This window comes from Podospora pseudopauciseta (genome assembly GCF_035222475.1).
Source record: "Podospora pseudopauciseta strain CBS 411.78 chromosome 2 map unlocalized CBS411.78m_2, whole genome shotgun sequence".
NCBI lineage: Eukaryota > Fungi > Ascomycota > Sordariomycetes > Sordariales > Podosporaceae > Podospora > Podospora pseudopauciseta.
Window position 1 is genome coordinate 2628532 of NW_026946663.1, and position 18887 is coordinate 2647418.

Genomic DNA, 18887 nt, shown 5'->3' on the forward strand with positions numbered 1-18887 from the left:
CCCTCTCATCCAGAAGCACCAATCGTCACCCTCCAACCACCCCACATCGCCACCCCCATGCTCACCATTATGCACACCATCTTCTCATACCACACCAATCCCCAGTGGATAGCCAACACCTTCGCCACAACCCCAGCCACAATCCCCATCCAAACAACAAAGAACCCAAGATCAAACCACGCCTTCCTCATGCCCTCCCTCTTTGCCCGTTCCATATCCCCACTCGCCCTCATCGACGTCCCCCAGCCATCAGCTGCCATGGTCAGCATGCTGTAAATCTGCACCGCCGGCAAGGGGATGTAGTAAAAGAACACACCCGGCACGATCCACCTCACATCTCCGAGCCTCAACCGGTGTGTGTTCCTCACAAAATTATACATGGTGCTAATCAAGATCCGAAAGACAAAGTCCATGACCGATATCTCAATCAACTGGTGCCCAGTAAAAAAGAACCACATCACCGCCAACGCTCCGATCGCCGGTCCAAACTCCCGCTTCACCATCCCGTAGAAAAGAAGCGGATGACTGACGAGGTAGACCTTTGGCCTGAGAAGCGACTCGATATGCGTTGCCCTCGCCCAGCGGACTTGTTGTCTCAACCATCGAGACATTGTGGTAGGGGTGTCTGTTGCAGCCAGGACATCGGAGGCAAAGATTACGTTCCATCCTCTGAGTAGTAAATTAGTGGTGAGATGCCTGTCTTCGTTGACAATCATCCGCTTGCCAAAGGCGATTTGCGTATACCACGGCACCAGGATCGCCGGAAGGGCAGACAGACGAAAGGCGGTGCTGGGACCAGACTGGCAGTCACTGGTGCCGGTGCAAGCTGGTGTTGAGCGGGTGAGGTAGAGCTCGCCCCAGTAGACCGCTGAGGCGAGGTTTGTGACGGCGGTTTCTCTGTTGTTGTGGACGACAAGCCCGGAGGAGGCGCCGCCTGCTTTGAGGTCAGAAGCGATGGTGTTGATTGTTTTCTCTAAGGAATCTGGAAAGACGATGGTGTCTGAGTCGGAGGACCAGAGGTACTCGATGCCGAGGATGTCTGAGATGACAAGTGCAAAGACGTAGGCTGTGAACATTATTCCCTTTTTGTGCATATGGCGTTGCTTCAGACAGAGATGTTTGATACCCTTGGGACCGCCAATGGTCAGGTCATGTTGTCGAAGGATCGATCGGGCTAGGTCGAGACAAGCTTGCATGGAAATGGCATTTGCTTCGTCTTCGTTGACAGGAATTCCGTTTTGACGCTGGAGAGCCATGGTTTTGGCGCGGATGCGTTCAGCAACCTCACCCAGGGGCTCTGGAATCTGGATGACGGTGGAGTTCTCGGGAAAGACTTGGCAGAAGACGTTGACCATGTCTTGGTCTTCTGCCTCGTCACCGTCGATGCCTGCAAGGAAGAAGGTACATGTCTTGGCTGACTTGTAGCTTTGCAGTGCCCGGGCATAGAGCGATGGATCCTCACGCCAGCCAACAACTGCCGCCATACAGTCCGCGTTGGGGAGGCATGGTTGAGCTTCCAAGTGAAGACCGCTCCATTCTTTCTTTTCGTCCAAGTGTTGGTCGAAGCTCGGTGTATGTAGGGAACGAGCAAAGTGTTGTCGACGTCCTTCGACGATATAACGGTTGAGTTCTGTGAGAGCGATAGTGATGACGATGTCTAGCGTTACGGGGTAGCGACTGTGGACTGTTGAAAAGTAGTAGATGGGTAGGGATAATAAGCAACCCAAGATATTCAGAAGTAAACGAGAGGCTGAAGGGGGATGGCCTTGCACCACTGGCTCCCGGAAGTCGTCGTTCTTCTCCTTTGGTGACATCATTGGATCGTCAAAGCGAGTGATGCTGGCCAACAAGAACTCCTGAAAGAAGATGTGTATCGTGAACAGACCAGGCTGGTCAGAAGGCGGAGGGGATAGCAGTACAAAAGGGAGAGAGCATAGGCATGTCTCTACATCTAAGCTGTGACTTACCGTGTCACACCGTAGAGGCCAGCTCGTATGCCTGCCTGGAATCCGACTTCGGCTTCCCCTCTTCAGATGACAGAATCTGTACAGACCCCGTAGCTGGTGACCCGGGAAGCCATCGTGCTCGTCAAATTAGGACTTGCCCGGTGTGTGAGCAAGTAGCGGCTCTGGAGGCTGCAACGTCCCATCCAGCCAAGATTTCCTATGTGGCTTCACGCGGCTGGTTTGCATCGTATCTATCAACCTATCGGTAAGGCCTTTTGCTGCGCCTTATGCCAATGAGCCGCCCTCCGAAGAGTGTGCTTTCAGCCCTTCTTGGAATCGGCGAATCCAAGAGCTGGCTGCTTTGTGCACCTACAGCTTTTACTGTATGTCTCGTACGTTGTGGAGGCTGTGGGCACGAGTGGGAGTCTGTCCAAAAGTTGCTCGGTATCCAATTGTCGGGTATTGAGACATTGAACAAAGAGGCAAATGGAGTATTGTGGTATGGCGGTCTATTTTTCCAGAAGAGCATCGTGACAGTGTCTGGTGAAAAAGAGCGTTCCAGTTTGCGCCACACAATTATTGTGGGCCCGAGGACGACCTCTCAGTGCTCCTGGCTCAGCCCATAGGGCATTTAGGGCATGTTACATTGGGGAGCACAGCGCATTTAGCCGCAGTTGCACGCCGAACCCTCGGCGCACTCAACTTGTAGAACCATCAGCCCATGAACACGGTCATTCGTTTGGGATCTTGATCTTGAATCCTGGTGAGTCAGACCTTTGTCTCAACTTTATGCTTATATGGAAAGCTAACCATCATCAGATCTCAAGGTTGTATTCAGATCATGTCCTCAGCCTTTATGCGGGCTGCGCCGTAGAGTCAACTTCAACATGATCCTCGGAATCCCGACCAAGAGTCGCTCGCCGCCTATTCGCTTCGAGTTTTTGTGCAACACGTCGTATCGGGGTCACAGCCTCCACAGAAAGGTCGGTGTATGGGGACATTCAGCTCACTCGAAGCTGCTTGGGAGCGCCATGGATGCCTTGGTTGGTCCTGGTCCAAAGACTGTAGACTAAATATTACCTCGACTGATCTTGAGTTCACCGCCTAGAGGCTTTTAACGAGAATCCAGTTTTTTCTGTTTGTCCAATTCCAACATCCAAACCTACGTTACTGAACCAGCATCATGGTTGTGACATACAGGAACAACCGGCTGGTGCCAGCTATCGTGATATCAGCGTGCCTCTGGGGTATCTATCATCTTGTGGATGTCAAAATTCCAAACGAAAGCTATCATACCGTCATACTTCCAGACTGGAGAACGCCACCATCACAAGTCGGTCATGATGTTGACCTTGATCCTCATTCACATCCAACCACCACGGCATGGTCACCACCACCACCAGCAGTTCAAACCCCTGACCCGACAAAGAGCCCAAATGGCAAGCCCAAAGACAGTACCCTGGCACCAGAAGACGTCCTCTTGATCATGAAAACGGGCTACACGTCTCTTTGGAAGCGTCTTCTAATCCACCTCACCACCTCCCTTTCCCCAGACCGCATCCCCCAATCCAACTCGGTCATCTACTCCGACGCCCCCTCCACCATCGGCACCTTCAACATCATCGACGCCCTAGAAAACACCACCCACACCCTCAAATCGAACCATCCCGACTTCGAAATCTATCGCCAACAACCGCTCTACAACAGCCACAACGCCTACGTCGAAGCAGCGGGTATAGAAGGCGACAACTTTGGCCCCGCGGGTGGTTGGATCATCGACAAGTACAAGTTCGTCCCGTTGATGCAACACGCTGGGAGGAACTACCCCAACGCGAAGTGGTATATCTACATGGAAGACGACACTTATCTCTTCCTCACTAACATCCTTGCCTACCTGTCCAAGTATGACTGGAGGAAGTCGCATTACCTGGGCAGCTTCGCCGGGAAGTCGGACGTGATCTTCGCCCATGGCGGTGCGGGCTTTGTCATCTCCCGCGGAGCGTGGGAGAGGTCCTTTGGGCAAAACGACAAGATGGCCGCGGATTACGAAGAATACACGGCCGCCCACTGCTGCGGTGATCAAGTCCTCGGTCACGCGCTCAACAAATACGGGGTCAAATTCGGGGAGAATCATGGAGACGAAAGATTCACCTGGGGCTTCAACCCTGTTGTGCACTGGCGATTTGGATTTGAGAAGTGGAATTGGTGCGAGCCGTTGCTGAGCTGGCATAAAGTCCATTCAAGAGATGTGGCGAGATATTACCAGTTGGAACAGGAGTGGGATTTTGAGAAAGACGGGCCGATCAGACATGGGGACTTTGCGAAACGGGTCATCCTTCATGAGTTGAGGGCACGGAATAATAGGGCGGAGTGGTGGGATAATATGTCGGGGGTGTGGCAGGTTAGTTCAGGGAATAAGAATGATCCTCCTGGGCCGGAGGGGAAGGGGTATGATGAGGCGAAGTGGAAGAAGGCTTGGGAGTCGGTGGGGGATTGTGAGGAGGCTTGCAAGTTGTGGGGGGATTGTGTTCAGTGGAGCTGGGTGGAGGATTTGTGTAAGCTGGATAATAAGTTCATGATGGGGCAGGGGTACGCGCCGGCTATGATGGAGAGGAAGACGGCGTTAAAGAGGACTAGTGGGTGGTTGACGGATAGATTGGAGGGCTGGAAATGTGCATAGGTTGTTAAAAAGCCGCTGTTTTCTTTACTTTAGGAATTATTTGAGAGAATCATATACAGTAAGCGTATCGACCTCAGATGTGTTCTTGAACCCTCTGACATTCCTCTTGTATTGGGGTCATAGGTCACTGCCGCTGTTCCACAAACGCTTATGGGCCCGTAATGCAACGCCTACCTAGGTAGCTCGTGTTACTCAGAGCAGATTCCGGGTCAATCCTTTAGATGGACCTAACGCAATTCTAGAAGGGACAAGGTTCCAACGATGATTTCTATGTTACACAAGGATAAAATACGGCCGGTGATTGCTGTCTCAGCAGTGACACAGAGTCAAGCTGCGTTGTAGTGTATGTTGGATTAATCAATTATTTAATATAGCCGCCACGAGGTTCGGCAATAGCAGAATATGTTTGCTACGCCTCCCCAAACAATCCTGTCTATAAAGAGACGCTATCATCCCGTTGATTCCATAAATTAGTCTAGAGCTAGGCCTTGACATTTCGCTAGCCAGTTAGCCTTCCTCGATGATCATCATGAAGCTCCTCCTCACGATCACCGGCCTCGCAGCCCTTTCTACCGCAACACCAACCTCGCCTTCCACACCAACTGGCCGCATCAAGGACCCCTGGGGAGACTTGATGACCATCCTGGGCTTCTACCAACATCCTGAATGCAGCCATGAAGACCCTTACTGGTACATGACCACCAGGCTCGGCACATTCCTAGCCGTAATGGACGAGACGGAAGGATGCCAGAATGTGCCAGACGTATGGGGAGATGTGAGAGTCATCAAAGTGGAGCGTCAAGATAGGAAGTGCAAAGGTAAGCCGCTATTTACGGCCTTTGTCATCTCAAGTGTGACACAGAGGTAGCTTACATGCCCGGTTTTCAGTAACGGTGTATGCCAACCCCGATTGCAATCCTGCCAGCGGAAGCGGGATCCCTATTCCAGAGGAGACTTGTGTTCCCTCCGAGCCGGAAAAGACTTGGAAGAGTTTTGCTATCAGAGGCTGTTTGGATTGAGGAACATGTGGCTTGGTTACCAGGGCGGCCTTCAGAGAATGTTTATACACAGACAGTGTATGAAACTGCATTACACCTGATGTCGAATAGGCAAGAACGGTATTGAAAACAAGCTCCAGGCCCCCAACGTAGTCGCACAGGTCTTCATGATGCGCCATTGATGGATGAAGACAAGTCCTGCTTTCGGTCTACATACAGACCGCGAATGTAACCTTTAACCGACTCGTTTCGCCCAGACTTTCTTCCGGCTGAATCCTTCAAGGGGACCCAAGCACGTTCGAACATGAACGAAGCTTGAATCTGATATGTAGGTAGGTAGCATCTCCATGTCACCCAACTACCCTAAATGGCTGATGACCAATTCTGTAACGGAGGGAGAGCCTAGAGTGGAAGAGTGTGTTGTAGCTAGTATCCTGAGAGCTGTCTATTTTTAACATAAGCCCCTCACAAACATCCCGTCGGCGTTTTTGCACAATGTCCATGCTAACAATGACCAGAGGCAGCCCCGATCATAAATAGAGAATTCTGCCCCTTCCATACCATGATATTCACAATCAGGCAGCATTCACAAATAGCAAAGTTATTCATCTCATTCAGCATGAAGTGTCTCCTCGCAATCACTGGCTTTGCAGCCCTCGCGATAGCAACACCAACTCTGCCACGGGCACCAACGCCAACAGGTCAAGTCCCCTCTCCACCAACAGTGGCCCAGCTTGGCTTCTACCAGAACCCATCGTGCAGCCATACAGGCACATACTACTACTTTACCTACTGGCGCTCACAGTACGAGGCTCTGCTGGAGCAAACTGGCGGCTGCCAGAATGTATCTGAGCCAATGGGGGGCTACGCGACGGCCATTCAAGTGGAGCGTCAGGTTGTGGAGAACTGCAAAGGTATTTTTATTCTGTTCTGTCGCTCGCATCTCCAACCTGCGAAAGGTTCCGCACTAGGTACCGTAGCTAATGCGGGTTTCAGTAACACTGTATTCCAGCAAGGACTGCGATCTTGCCAGTGAAGCCGTCGTTGCGATTCCCGGGCCGATGGTGTGCGTTCCTGCTGAACAGGGCAGATCTTGGAAGAGTTATTCAATCAGAGAATGCTCGGATTGAGAAGGACTTTTTACTTTGTGGATTCAGGGGTGGCTTCAGGGGTTGAAAAGGGGGGCTCATAGTGGGGCCATCAAGCTATGACATGACGTAAGGCTCGTCTTGAGGTGTCTTTCTCTAATACTCCGTTCGCCGTTGTTAAATTGTCAAAAAGGAGTTTACAGGCTTTGGATGTCGAAAAGGTTCTTTTTAACTCCACTCGAAATGTTCTAACGCCGATGATGATGCCGTGAGATTTTGATTTGTCACAATCGGACCTGAATCCACCCGCTTGCTCGGTTCTACATACTTGGCTCTCCCCGCTTTTCTTCTTCTTTCCAGTACTGTTAATGTGACGTTTGTTGATATCATCATCTGAGAAATTTGCATACGGCAACTTATCAACACCGTTCTGTTTGAAATATTAACGAATATCGTTTAAAATGACCGCCGGCAAGAAATGGATTCTCACAGGCCAGGAAGGTTATGATACCTCCCTTCAACTGGTCGACTCGGACATTTCGACCGACCAGCTGGGACCGGATGACGTGCTAGTCCAGCTTCAAGCTGCCAGTCTCAACTATCGTGACTTGGTCATTGCCAAAAACGATGTTGGTTTTCGCTCCCAAACACCACCGCGTAAAGGTCAACACTAACTTCCTGACAGGGCGGAGTAACCGGCTCCATCACCCCTAACGTCGTCCCTGGCTCCGACGGCGCGGGCATGGTCGTCGCCGTTGGGTCCTCCGTGACTGGTCTCGGCCCAGGCGACAGAGTCATCACTTACCTCGCCCCAACCCTCCCACCATCGGATGAAACCGCTCTCCCAGGCGCCGCCGAAATCTTCGCTGGTCTTGGGCAGAGGGTGGACGGTACCCTCGCCAACCAGATGCTCATCACCCAGCATGGCGTCATCAAGGGCCCTTCCAACCTGACGCCCGTCCAAGCCGCTACACTGACCTGCAGCGGTTTGACAGCCTGGAACGCCCTCTTTGGAGTCTCTGGGAGAGAGATCAAAAAGGGTGACTGGGTTCTTGTTCAGGGAACTGGCGGTGTTAGTATCGCCGCTTTGCAGTTTGCTGTTGCTGTTGGGGCGAATGTCATCGCTACTACTTCTTCTGAAGAGAAGGCGGAGAGGCTGAAGGAGTTGGGGGCGAGGCATGTCATTAACTATAAGGAGACCGAAGACTGGGGTGAGGCGGCCAAGAAGTACACTCCTGGTGAGAAGGGCGTGGATATGGTGGTGGATGTTGCTGGAAACTCTTCTTTGGTGCAGTCGCTGGCGGCTGTGAGGACAGATGGAATTATTTGCTTGGTTGGATTGCTTGGCAAGTTCGATGCTGGTACAATCCCGATGATGTCTGCGCTCTGGAGGCCTTGTATCGTCCGGGGTGTGCTGTTGGGTAGCAGGAAGCAGTACAGGAATTTGGTCCGGTTTGTGGAGGAGAAGGCGGTTGTGCCGGTGATGGATGATGTCGTGTTCGGGTTAGAAGACGTCAAGGAGGCGTACAAAAGAATGGAGGAGCAGAAGCATTTTAGCAAGATTGTTATCAAGATTGAGGAGTAGTGCTTGGGTACCTATAGAGTTGTTATCTGAATCTCCCTACAACGAACATTGCTGAATGTTGTTGAGCCGGCATGCGTGATCCGAAAGTGTAAATCGCATGGGTGTCGTGGTGTAGTCCGAGGGCTCGGGTTAGAAAACAAGGCCAGCAGAAAAAGCTAACCCAGTTTTGCAGGTGAAGCCTAACGCCAAGTGAACAGAGTTGTATTCACACAGCGTCTAAGTGGCCTACCATCAAGACAACCAGACTAGCACTTTCGAAGGATTTTGGTTCAACCAGGAACTGAAAGCTGTCGCCCTATGCTCAGCTTCCCCAGAGACGTCGGTGAGGCTGCCTGAGCATCACGGTCACTGATATCATCGTCATAGCCTTACATTGATACATCAAAATGGACTAGAGCTTCTTGGCTTCTTCATCGGTGAAGAGACTCGAAACCACGTTGGTCAAGTATAAAGATCAGTAGACCATCCCGCCATCAACCATCTTCTTCTTCACCATCAAACAAAGACTTTCTATCACTGCAAGGCATCATCGCATCGTTACCAACACTTCTTCTCTAAGTCTGCAATCTCAGCAATTCATCTCTTCACCATGAAGCTCCAATCCCTCTGCGCCATCACCCTCGCCACCCTCACCCCCCTTGTCACCGCCAACTTCGACATCTACATGGCCGAAGAAAAGACCACCGTCGGGGGGCCCCAGGTCTGGCCCATGTGGCACATCTTCGACACCGATCCCACCTGCGACGACCTTGCCGAAAACCCCAACTACCTCGGCAGCGATGACGTCTCTGGCAACAAAGTCGGCGTCCGCTGCGAATCTTCCTCCGATCCCTTCAACTGCGCTGTCCAGCACTACCCCGCTGACGGCATTGACGTTCTCGAGATGAACTTCCACAGTGACCCCCCTGTGTACCACTGGAGTAAGTGTGGCACTTCCCCCCATAGGTAGCAACGATGATAGAAAACAGAGGCTTACATGACGATGGTAGCTATTTACAAGGATCGCAACTATGACATGTACGGTCTTGATGGGAATGTCTATGGGAACTGCTTCCCCTTTCCTGGGTTTGAGTACGAGTGCGGCGATCCTATCCTTGGTGGGTTTACTGGTACGCGCAAGTTCAGGTGCTTGACCGAGTTTACGGCTGCGCAGATCAAGGCTGCTTGGGGTACCAAGAGGAGTGTTCCGTTTACTTTGAAGGAAGCGGAGGGGGTGAAGGGTCGGAAGGTGCAGAAGTGGGAGGCTTGAAAGACTGTTTAGGCTGTCGTTGCTTTTCTGCTTTTTCGAAGGGGTCGAAAGACTTGGAAGGGATGATCGTCTGTTGATTGGTGCTTGAATTTTGACTTTTTTGATGGGGTCTTTTCATTCTTTTTTGTTTCTGATATTGGTTGCTGTTTCTTGATTTACATGTTTCTTACCTCCATAGTGGAAATAACTGGTTATCAGACCACAGGTACTGGTATTAAGTGGGTATTCAAACGTTTGGTTTCATAACTGTGTGGTCAGAGCTATCGAATGTGCAATACCAACCACAAACTTCCTAGACCAAGACAATCCTCTGTTCAAATACTGGAATCTTACCTAACAAGCGGTGAACTGAGTAACTGGCAGTCCAAAAAGTATGAAGTATACCTCCAAAGATAGTTAATAGGCCTTAAAAATAGTTCGCAGGCCTCAAAAATCCTTAATAGGCCTCAAACAATAACCGAAAGGCCTCAGAAGATAGTAGGTAGGTTTGAAAGGAGCCCTGAAAAGAGAGTGAAGATGCCTATTGGCTTTTCAAAATGGCATAAATTAATATTTATCATGCCTATAACTGACTTGCAGCACCATGAATCCTGTTCACGACATCCCTAGTTGATGAACTGCTCAGAATCCTCTCCCCACGACCTCCGGTCCCCTTTCTGACCATGTACGTTCCCCCCTCCCGCCAACCAACTCCCATCCTCCTTTCTGATAGCTTTGGTCACCATGTCCTGAACCCAAACACGCTCTTTCCGCCCCTCAGCGTTCAGCGCTGATCATTGAGATGGAGGCAGAGAGGGCACGGGAGTCTAAGCAGAGGCTAGACGAAGAAGAAAAGAACAAGGAGGCTGAACAGGCCAGCAAAGAAGAGCAGTCGCGAAAGGCAGAGGAGGCCGGCCCGACGAGGATGGAATCAGTGTCAGAGAAAGAGCCACTCGTGGCCAACCGATACCATTCCCAAGACTCAGCCGACTACGGATATCCAGTCTGACATCCAATCCGACGACTTGAAGAGCGCAATAACTCCAGGACCTCGTCAATCCAGACACCGAGCGGTGGAATACGTCAATGGCTTAGTCAAATCATTCAGCAGCACAAAGAAGAAAACCAAGCATGTGATGGGGTCATGAGTTCGACATTCATAGAGACAGTTCCATCGATATATCCTCCCCCTTTACCACCCCTCAATCCTCCCCGTATACTCCACCAACCTACCCCCCTCCCTCTCCCTCGTCGCCCCATTCACCACCCCAAAAACGCCATCAACCGACTCCTCAATCTCCAAATTCGCCTGCTCCAGCCCAAAAGAACGCGCACCATAATTCCCCATGTCAGTCCTTACCCACCCCGGGTCAATAATAAAAGTAACCAACCACTCCTCCTCCTGATGAAGCTTCATCCCGTACCAGTTCAACATCGTCTTCGTCGGCGCATACGCCGCGCTCGGGACAGCCAATCCACCCTCCAACAACCCTGCTCCTGACCCCATGAACGCATAGATCGGTTTCTTCTCCGGGGTTGTTTCCTTAGCAGCGAGGAGCAACTCCCGAGTGGCTTGGAACAGGGAGACAGGGCCGAGAACGTTAACCTCAAAGTGCTCCCTGATGTCGGCGGGGTTGACGTCCTTGATGAGGGGGTAGATCTTCGCGATGCCGGCGTTGGCGATGACGGTGTTGAGGTAGGTTATTTTGTGGTCGTTGACGAGAATTTTGACTGCCTCGGCGGCGGAGTCCCACACCGAGGCGTCGTATGGGATGAGAATGACGTTGGTGGACGAGTCCCTTTTCAAGGTCTTCAAGGCTTGGGAGCTGGGGGAGGAGGGATTGCGGACGAAGGCGATGACATTCTGTTGTTGTTGTTGTTGTTGTTAGTGGCTGACTGCAGAAAAATGAAGAGGGAAATGCGTACATGGTCGGGGAGCTGGAGGTATTTCTTGACGAGGCCGAGACCAAGACCACGGTTGGCGCCAGTGATGAGGAGGTTGGTGGGTGGTGACATGGTGTGCTTGGGATGTTGAGCCCCAATTGATGATGATCAAGTGAGATCTAGTTTAGTGGACCGAGAGTGAGGAATGTGAAGTTGTTGATGCTGCATTCAAAAGTTGAGAGATGAACCTTGGGAATATTTATATGGCCTCGGAACTATCGAGATTACAAATTCTGTCGAGGATTACAGCGGGTCAAGGTGGATAAGGATTGTACGACAAAGTTCCATTGGTAATCCAGGGCCCGGTGCACATCATTACAAAGACGTCTCCACGGCACCGCTGCGGCACAGAACTTGTGCTATCACCGCAGTTGGCCGTGGGGACGGAAATAACATTCCAGAGAATGCCCAACTCCCGAGTCCAAAGCAATCTTTGTTGGGTGCAATCATGTTGCATAATTCAATCTAGATACCCTTCATCTTCTCCCGCATAAACTCCACGGTAGCCTCCCAAGCCTCCTCGGCCGCCTTGAACCCAGGCACTGCCGTGAAGGCATGGCAAGCACCGGGGTAGATCTTGACGATAGCTTCGCTCCCAGTTATCATCCATTTCATAGCCATCAGCAGAGTATCATCCAGCAATGGGTCCTCGGTCCCGCACAGGAACAATGCCGGCGGGAGCTTGCCTCCTGGTGCACCCTTTGCCAAGCCCCTCATGTCGTCGTAGATGGGCGATATCTGTGGGTTTCGTCGCTCTTCAATCGTCGTGTTTGGGGCGTAAGCCATTGCGAACCCCAGCATCTTTGCGTTGTTGACAAGCAGCTGTCGTTCGAAGGTGGTCACCATGGGTAAGTTTTGGGTAACATCAAACCAACCATAAGGAAGGATGAGGCCGGCAATCTCGTGGTTCGGGCGGGCGCGTAAAAGGTGAAAGGCGGTTGTTGCAGCCAGATTACCTCCAGCCGACTCGCCACTGATGAAGAGGAGCCTGGCACCAAAAATATGTTCACCCTTGTCTACAAGATATTCGGCAGCGTCGATGCAATCATGGACCTGGGCAGGCCAGGGGTTTTCGGGAGCGAGTCGGTAGTCGACAGAAAGCGCTGTAAGCTGGAAGGTATTGGCGTACTCTCTGAGCTTTCCATCTTGGCTGCGCGGTGTTAGTTAAGTGTGGATGGTAGCGAGGAAGTGGAAAAGGCTCACTGTTGGTGTGTGCCCATTACGAAGCCCCCACCATGGATATGGAGGAAGAGCCCCTTGCTGGGCTGGCCATTATCGGGGGTGTATACGCGTAAGGCGATATCTCGACCTGCATCTCGTGATGAGACAACCACGTCCTTCGCCGCCGGGAGGTAAACCGGGGCAGCGAATCCGGTCTTGCCATTTTCACGCATCTCACGGAACTTCACAGGACCGACGTCTTGCCATGTTGGGCCACTGGAAGTCGCCCTCTCTATGAAGTTGTTAACGCCGATTGTCTCCTCGCTCACATTCTCCAAGGAGAACTTGGAGGCGTCGATGGTGATATCACTCGTCAGCGGCATGGTCATAGTTGGAGGAAAGTGTGTTGTGTGAATTCCTGAGATATCTACCGACAGCCTTGGGCTTGCCAGTTAAATACCTGCGCGACGTGAAGGAGGGGTAACGGTAACCGCCATCTCCGAGGCTACTGGCGCTACCCGAATGTGAACCAACAAAGGTGAAGGAATCAATATTGCTCTGCGAGTGGAACGACATATTAGGCAGACAACTTGCTTGACCCCGCATCTCGATGTCTTTGGGAAGGAAGGCACTGTTCAGCCAGCCCCACCTAGCTGCTTCGACACACACTATCAGTTACACACTATGGATACCTCGAAAGCTGCTCAACAAACTCCAACTCATGGCGCTCCCCTGACTTTTCTCCTCCGGCTGAACCGCCTTTGAGCTGTTGCCGATTCCATTGGCCTCCAACCATTCCGGATCGATATTCTCGAGGCTCAAATGCGGAGCGACGTCTGCACCGTTCTTCGGTCCCTGTCTGTCCTGCATCGTCCAGCCCATACCCAGGTGTGCCCAGGGGTTCTTGTCCATGTACTGGAACTCAAAGTCCTCATAGCGAGGTTGCTCAAGGACTTGCTGGTAATGGAGCGAAGATCCGGGCCAGATGGCGTTGACACGGCCAGTTTCGTTGTTCTTGTACCCTGTCGTGTGACGAACTGTCAGTACCGTAACTCCTTGAGTATAGATGTCCAAGAAAACTCACAGCTGCGACATTCATCCGCCCACACGGTGTGTTTCACCCACTCCTGAACATGCTCGTTAAAGCTGTCAGTGATATCTTGCCTCGGTACCCAGCTGCGAAGGTTCTCATTCTGCGTCTTCTTGATCAGCCTGATCGCGTAGTCTGAAACGGAATGCAATGGCGCCATGACGCTCCCGTTTTGGATAGGCCAAGTTGGTCCGATGAAGGTCATGAAGTTGGGCATGTCGGGTACCGCCAGCCCAAGATAGGATTCGGGAGCAGTTGCCCACTTGTCCTTCAGGTCAACGCCATTCTTGCCTACGACCGGGAAAAGAGGCCGATATGTATTGTCGTAGCCAGTGGCACAGACAACCGTGTCAACCTTGCGCTCAACGCCATCGGCCCCCACCACACCGTCTGCTGTACAGCTGACCACAGCGGTAAAGTGTACATCGACATTATCTTTCTGGATGGCTTCCATGTAAGGATCACCAGGCGTGATCCTTCGGCACCCAAAGCCAAACGTGGGGGTGAAACCCTGCAGCAAACGTTGATCCTTGATAATTTCCCCCATACGCTTGCGGAAAAAGCCAGACGCCCCCTTCTGCGCCATGGAACCACTGTAGAAAGCGCCCCAGGTGCCATTCACTTCGCTCTCGATAGCCTTGGCATGGGCAACAAGATGGCCGGGGTTCCGTCTGAACTCGTCACGCTCCTGTTGCGTGTAGATCTTGGATGGCGTGCCCGAGTTGCCGGCCAGGACTCCAAACCAGATACCCGTCCGGACAAAAACGTCGAGGTGCTTTGTGTAAGGCTGCATCCCAGGAACTGTTTGAACCGATGATGCGCCGGAGCCGATGACAGCAACGCGTTCATTTGCCCATTTGTCCTGCTGGTAATCCTCGGGCCACTGTGCGGTGTGGACTACTCGTCCTTTGAACCTGTCTGTCAGACCGGGGACATCGGGCCACTGCATTCCTACTTGGTTAATTTCCTCTCTAACCCGACGTAACAGAGATGGAGCCGTCTTACCTTTGGAGTGCTCAAGACACCTGTCGCATGCAACAACACATGGCAATGATCCTCAAACTCACGAGGTTCTTGCCCCGGTATTTGCTGCCGTAGCTTGACGGTCCAGATTCCCTCCTCCTCACGCCAGTAGCAGCCTACGACCTCGGTGTGAAAAGACATGTATTTACGGAGATCAAAAGTCTTGCAGACCGTGTCGAGATATTTCCACAAATCATCGGAAAAGGCAAAATATCGCGGCCAGTCCGGGTACTATACGCAGGCACCCACGTTGTCAGTTTCAAGCAAGACGGGCTTGGAAGCAAGGACCCTCTCACCAATGCAAATTGGTACGTATACGCATGACTTGGAACATCACAGCCGGCACGTGGGTACTTGTTGGTGAGCCATGTTCCTGGACATCGGTTAGTTCCGAGGCCGGATAGTGTAGAGAAGCTGAGTCTGACCTCCAATGTCTCGGTTCTTCTCATAGATGACATGTTCCACGTTCTGGCAGTCTTTCCGGATACGATATGCCATCAAAATACCAGATATACCGGCGCCAATAGTCAAGACTCGCAGTTTCCGGTTCTGAGGGTCGTTCCATGTCAGGTGCTGGGGGATGTTGTACACCGGCGCCTCTGCTGCTGGCGCTGGTGAGTGGTTCGGCTGTTGACCCTCGGGGGTTTCTTCTTTCAGGAAAGGGGCCATCGAAAAGTCTCTTGACGAATCTGTACAAGGGCATTGTTGCGTTCATCTTGGGCCGGCAAGCTGCTTTGTTAACATTTTGAGATCCTGCCTTCTCGCCCTTGCTAACGGAAAGCGGGCCAGCCCGTGTCGGCCCACGGGCAAAGTTCAGCTATCAGCCGGTCACCGAACCTTCGGCTGGATCTTGGTGTGGTCACACAAAGATGGCAACGCCGCGCCTGCGCTTCGGCTGACATAAGGTAGCTGGCGCATTCAACAAGAGGGGCTTTGCAACAAGGGATTCTCATGCCCACTATTCACTTCACAACACATCTAACCGCTACCTTACCCGTTCAACATCGCAGTCAGCAACCATGGCCGTGCCCCCAGCTCCCAAGCCCCCCAGCCTCCTAGGCTACCACCGCATCCTCTCCCCCTTGGCCGGCGTCCGCGTCTCCCCGCTTTGCCTGGGCACCATGAGCTTTGGCGAAGCGTGGAAAGGCCGCCTGGGCGAGTGCACCAAGGACACAGCCTTTGAGATCCTCGATTGCTTCTACAACGCCGGCGGCAACTTTATCGACACGGCCAACTTTTACCAGGATGAGGACAGCGAGAAGTGGCTCGGCGAGTGGATCGAGGCTCGTCAGAACCGCGACGAGCTCGTCATCGCCACAAAGTATACCATGCCCTACCGCCTTCGCGGCCATGAGAAGATCAAGTCCAACTTCCAGGGCAACCAGGTCAAGAGCATGCGACTGTCTCTGGAGGCGAGCTTGAAGAAGCTCAAGACTGACTACGTCGACGTGCTGCTGGTGCATATATGGGATTACACCACCAGCGTCGAGGAGATGATGCAGGGGCTGCATCACCTTGTTTCGAGCGGCAAGGTGTTTTATCTCGGAATCAGTGGCGCTCCAGCGTGGGTTGTGGTCAAGTGCAACGAATGTAGGTCCTCCTTTCTCTGACACAAAGGCCTACGCCCAGCCCCGAGCTAAACAAGATGGAAAAGATGCCCGCCACCACGGCTTGACAAGGTTCAGTGTCTACCAAGGTCATTGGTCCTGCAGCTTCCGCGATATGGAGCGCGAGATCATCCCCATGTGCGAGTCCGAAGGTCTCGGCATCATGCCGTGGGGTGTTCTCGGTCGCGGGCAGTTCAGGTCATCCGAGGAGTACGCTCGCGAGGGCCGCAAGATGGGCCCCCAGGACGAGACGCATCGTCGCATGACTGCGACGCTGAGCGAGCTTGCTGAGAGAAAGAACACGGTTCCGACTAGCATTGCCCTCGCTTACGTGATGCACAAGGTGCCCTACGTTTTCCCCGTCCTTGGTGGTCGGAAGGTCGAACATCTCAAGAGCAACATTGAGGCCCTCAGCATCGAGCTGACCGCCGAGGAAATCCAGGAGATTGATAACTCTGAGCCGTTTGATCCTGGCTATCCTCTGAACTTTTTGTTTGAGACCCCAGCGCAGAGATACCGGTTGGATATGTCTGCGAGGCATATTTGGCAGTTGACATGCAACACCAGGTTGGAGACAGTTCCAAAGCCGAGAGTGAGTTATTCATGTCGTGTCTCAGCCGATTAAAGAGAAGTTACTGACTGTTGATATAGCCCATCGAACCTAAGCAGGGGATGAAACAGTTTGATTTGTAGACTTGGATTGGGAAACATGGACAGGATGGAGCACAGATCCTAGATACTTCGATGATTGAAAACGCAATATGACATTCCTTCCCAGCTGAACGCAAACTAGGTACGAGCAGTGTGACGTCCACTCAAAGCCGTGTTGTGGCAATTGTGACATGAGTAAATTCATGAACAAGTTCCATGTCCGGACCGTCTGTAGAAGAAATAGGCTTGCATCCACGATGGGCCTGACAACAAAAGTCGATTGCAAGCGAGATCCTGATGTCGGCGGACACTCCCAGATAAATTGCCTGATGCAGAATCATATCGCCGTCCTGTGGTCGGCTTTGGCTCTGAAGCACCCCGAGCGGTTTCTTGAGCCAGTGAACTCTCGAAAGCCCCGTCGTCGTGAATCGGCCCGGTCACCAAGACACACAGGTTCCCGGCACCGGTGCCCGAGGATGTACGCTGTGGGTCGTAACTCAGGCAAGGCTATAACTCTCTGACTTCTTCTAATCAACTTGCCTGGTACACTCACCTATCACTTTACTCATCACTCTATCTGCCACTCTATCTTTCCTACCACATCCACGCCACAATGACGCAAACCACCCCAACCACCACCCCCTCCTCCCCACCATCATCACCAAAAGACCCCTTCCGCCTCGACGGCAAAGTAGCCCTAGTAACCGGCTCCGGCCGCGGCATAGGCGCAGGAATAGCCCTCGCCCTCGCCCACCGCGGCGCAAAGCTCATCATCAACTACGCGCACTCATCCGCGCCAGCCGAAGCCCTCGTCTCCGAAATCAAAGCCCTCGGCCCCGGCTCCGACGCCATCGCCATCAAAGCCGACGTCTCTGACGTGGACCAAATCACGGCGCTCATGTCCCAGGCCGTCGCCCATTTTGGCAAGCTCGACATCGTCGCCTCCAACAGCGGTGTTGTGTCCTTTGGTCATTTGAAGGATGTCACCCCTGAGGAGTTTGACAGGGTTTTTGGCGTGAACACGAGAGGGCAGTTTTTTGTTGCGAGGGAGGCGTATAGACATTTGGAGGTGGGGGGACGGATTATACTGACTAGCTCGAATACGGCGAGTGTGAAGGGAGTGCCGAGACATGCTGTTTATAGTGGTTCTAAGGGGGCGGTGGAGACTTTTGTGAGGTGTTTGGTATGTTTTTCTTTTTTTTTTTTTTTTTTTAAGAAAAAACTCACAATTCACGGAGAAGGATGGGGAAAAGATGATGTTAACAACTGGGTCTGTCAAGGCCATCGACTGCGGAGACAAAAAGATCACCGTCAATGCTGTCGCGCCTGGGGCGATCAAGACGGACATGTATGCTGCTGTGGCTCGCGAGTACATCCCTGGTGGGGAGAACTTTACCGACGAGCAGGTTGATGAGGTATGATATTCCTTTCGCTCTCTGCAACTTGAGTTGTACTAATCCCATTTCTTCTCTCTCAAAACAGTGTGCAGCTTGGCTGTCGCCCCTTCAGCGGGTGGGACTGCCTGACGATGTTGCCCGCGCGGTGTGCTTTCTAGCCTCGGACGCTGCTGAATGGGTCAATGGCAAGATCATCGGCATTGATGGTGGTGCGTTTAGGTAACCGAGTCGATTGTTGGTCGGGGATTCAGAGACTAGTAAGGGTGCTGCGCGCATTTCGGTCACCGAAGGGTGGTATGATCCCCGAGTAGCAGGATCACACCAAGCTTGAACACCATTCGTGCCCGCATTTTAAATGTGTTCTCCCTTTTACTTTCAGAATGGGACCTTCGTTATGTTACATTTCTGCGACTATATGCTCCAAATATCCAAGAAATCGGTTACAATGACATGCGTACATAGCGGCACCAGATTATGACCCAATTGTGC

At 52.3% G+C, this 18887-nt stretch overlaps 12 protein-coding genes across 12 annotated transcripts; 8 read left to right on the forward strand and 4 right to left on the reverse strand.

Annotated features, from left to right (window-relative positions):
• Positions 1 to 5: 5 nt before the first annotated feature.
• On the reverse strand, positions 6 to 1817 carry QC763_207170 (uncharacterized protein; the record flags this gene model as incomplete). Its single annotated transcript, XM_062909770.1, has 1 exon — positions 6 to 1817. One exon carries the CDS (start codon positions 1815 to 1817, stop codon positions 6 to 8), a length of 1812 nt encoding a protein of 603 aa, XP_062768588.1.
• An 850-nt stretch (positions 1818 to 2667) lies between these two features.
• QC763_0037440 (uncharacterized protein) lies at positions 2668 to 3019 on the forward strand (the record flags this gene model as incomplete). Its single annotated transcript, XM_062905577.1, has 2 exons — positions 2668 to 2683; positions 2766 to 3019. The coding sequence occupies 2 exons, from the start codon at positions 2668 to 2670 to the stop codon at positions 3017 to 3019; spliced, it is 270 nt and encodes an 89-aa protein (XP_062768589.1).
• Positions 3020 to 3129: 110 nt separating this feature from the next.
• Positions 3130 to 4626, forward strand: QC763_207180 (uncharacterized protein; the record flags this gene model as incomplete). The annotated part of the gene is made up of 1 exon (XM_062909771.1): positions 3130 to 4626. One exon carries the CDS (start codon positions 3130 to 3132, stop codon positions 4624 to 4626), a length of 1497 nt encoding a protein of 498 aa, XP_062768590.1.
• A 495-nt stretch (positions 4627 to 5121) lies between these two features.
• Positions 5122 to 5762, forward strand: QC763_207185 (uncharacterized protein). The gene is made up of 2 exons (XM_062909772.1): positions 5122 to 5444; positions 5515 to 5762. Exons 1-2 carry the CDS (start codon positions 5147 to 5149, stop codon positions 5643 to 5645), a joined length of 429 nt encoding a protein of 142 aa, XP_062768591.1. The 5' UTR covers positions 5122 to 5146; the 3' UTR covers positions 5646 to 5762.
• A 200-nt stretch (positions 5763 to 5962) lies between these two features.
• Positions 5963 to 6754, forward strand: QC763_207186 (uncharacterized protein; the record flags this gene model as incomplete). Its single annotated transcript, XM_062909773.1, has 2 exons — positions 5963 to 6538; positions 6621 to 6754. Exons 1-2 carry the CDS (start codon positions 6187 to 6189, stop codon positions 6752 to 6754), a joined length of 486 nt encoding a protein of 161 aa, XP_062768592.1. The 5' UTR covers positions 5963 to 6186.
• Positions 6755 to 7173: 419 nt separating this feature from the next.
• On the forward strand, positions 7174 to 8297 carry QC763_207190 (uncharacterized protein; the record flags this gene model as incomplete). The annotated part of the gene is made up of 2 exons (XM_062909774.1): positions 7174 to 7341; positions 7398 to 8297. 2 exons carry the CDS (start codon positions 7174 to 7176, stop codon positions 8295 to 8297), a joined length of 1068 nt encoding a protein of 355 aa, XP_062768593.1.
• A 589-nt stretch (positions 8298 to 8886) lies between these two features.
• QC763_207195 (uncharacterized protein) lies at positions 8887 to 9795 on the forward strand (the record flags this gene model as incomplete). The annotated part of the gene is made up of 2 exons (XM_062909775.1): positions 8887 to 9217; positions 9266 to 9795. The coding sequence occupies 2 exons, from the start codon at positions 8887 to 8889 to the stop codon at positions 9544 to 9546; spliced, it is 612 nt and encodes a 203-aa protein (XP_062768594.1). The 3' UTR covers positions 9547 to 9795.
• Positions 9796 to 10028: 233 nt separating this feature from the next.
• Positions 10029 to 11541, reverse strand: QC763_207200 (uncharacterized protein; the record flags this gene model as incomplete). Its single annotated transcript, XM_062909776.1, has 2 exons — positions 10029 to 11389; positions 11452 to 11541. The coding sequence occupies 2 exons, from the start codon at positions 11539 to 11541 to the stop codon at positions 10718 to 10720; spliced, it is 762 nt and encodes a 253-aa protein (XP_062768595.1). The 3' UTR covers positions 10029 to 10717.
• Positions 11542 to 11934: 393 nt separating this feature from the next.
• Positions 11935 to 13019, reverse strand: QC763_207210 (uncharacterized protein; the record flags this gene model as incomplete). Its single annotated transcript, XM_062909777.1, has 2 exons — positions 11935 to 12619; positions 12673 to 13019. 2 exons carry the CDS (start codon positions 13017 to 13019, stop codon positions 11935 to 11937), a joined length of 1032 nt encoding a protein of 343 aa, XP_062768596.1.
• A 276-nt stretch (positions 13020 to 13295) lies between these two features.
• On the forward strand, positions 13296 to 17272 carry QC763_207230 (uncharacterized protein). The gene is made up of 3 exons (XM_062909779.1): positions 13296 to 16333; positions 16398 to 16942; positions 17002 to 17272. The coding sequence occupies exons 1-3, from the start codon at positions 15763 to 15765 to the stop codon at positions 17041 to 17043; spliced, it is 1158 nt and encodes a 385-aa protein (XP_062768597.1). The 5' UTR covers positions 13296 to 15762; the 3' UTR covers positions 17044 to 17272.
• Positions 13306 to 15508, reverse strand: QC763_207220 (uncharacterized protein; the record flags this gene model as incomplete). The annotated part of the gene is made up of 4 exons (XM_062909778.1): positions 15169 to 15508; positions 14726 to 15116; positions 13715 to 14663; positions 13306 to 13652 (listed from the first exon to the last, which is right to left on the reverse strand). Exons 2-4 carry the CDS (start codon positions 14882 to 14884, stop codon positions 13306 to 13308), a joined length of 1455 nt encoding a protein of 484 aa, XP_062768598.1. The 5' UTR covers positions 14885 to 15116; positions 15169 to 15508.
• An 86-nt stretch (positions 17273 to 17358) lies between the features above and the next one.
• Positions 17359 to 18762, forward strand: QC763_207240 (uncharacterized protein). Its single transcript, XM_062909780.1, has 3 exons — positions 17359 to 18184; positions 18282 to 18416; positions 18484 to 18762. Exons 1-3 carry the CDS (start codon positions 17615 to 17617, stop codon positions 18619 to 18621), a joined length of 843 nt encoding a protein of 280 aa, XP_062768599.1. The 5' UTR covers positions 17359 to 17614; the 3' UTR covers positions 18622 to 18762.
• Positions 18763 to 18887: the final 125 nt, after the last annotated feature.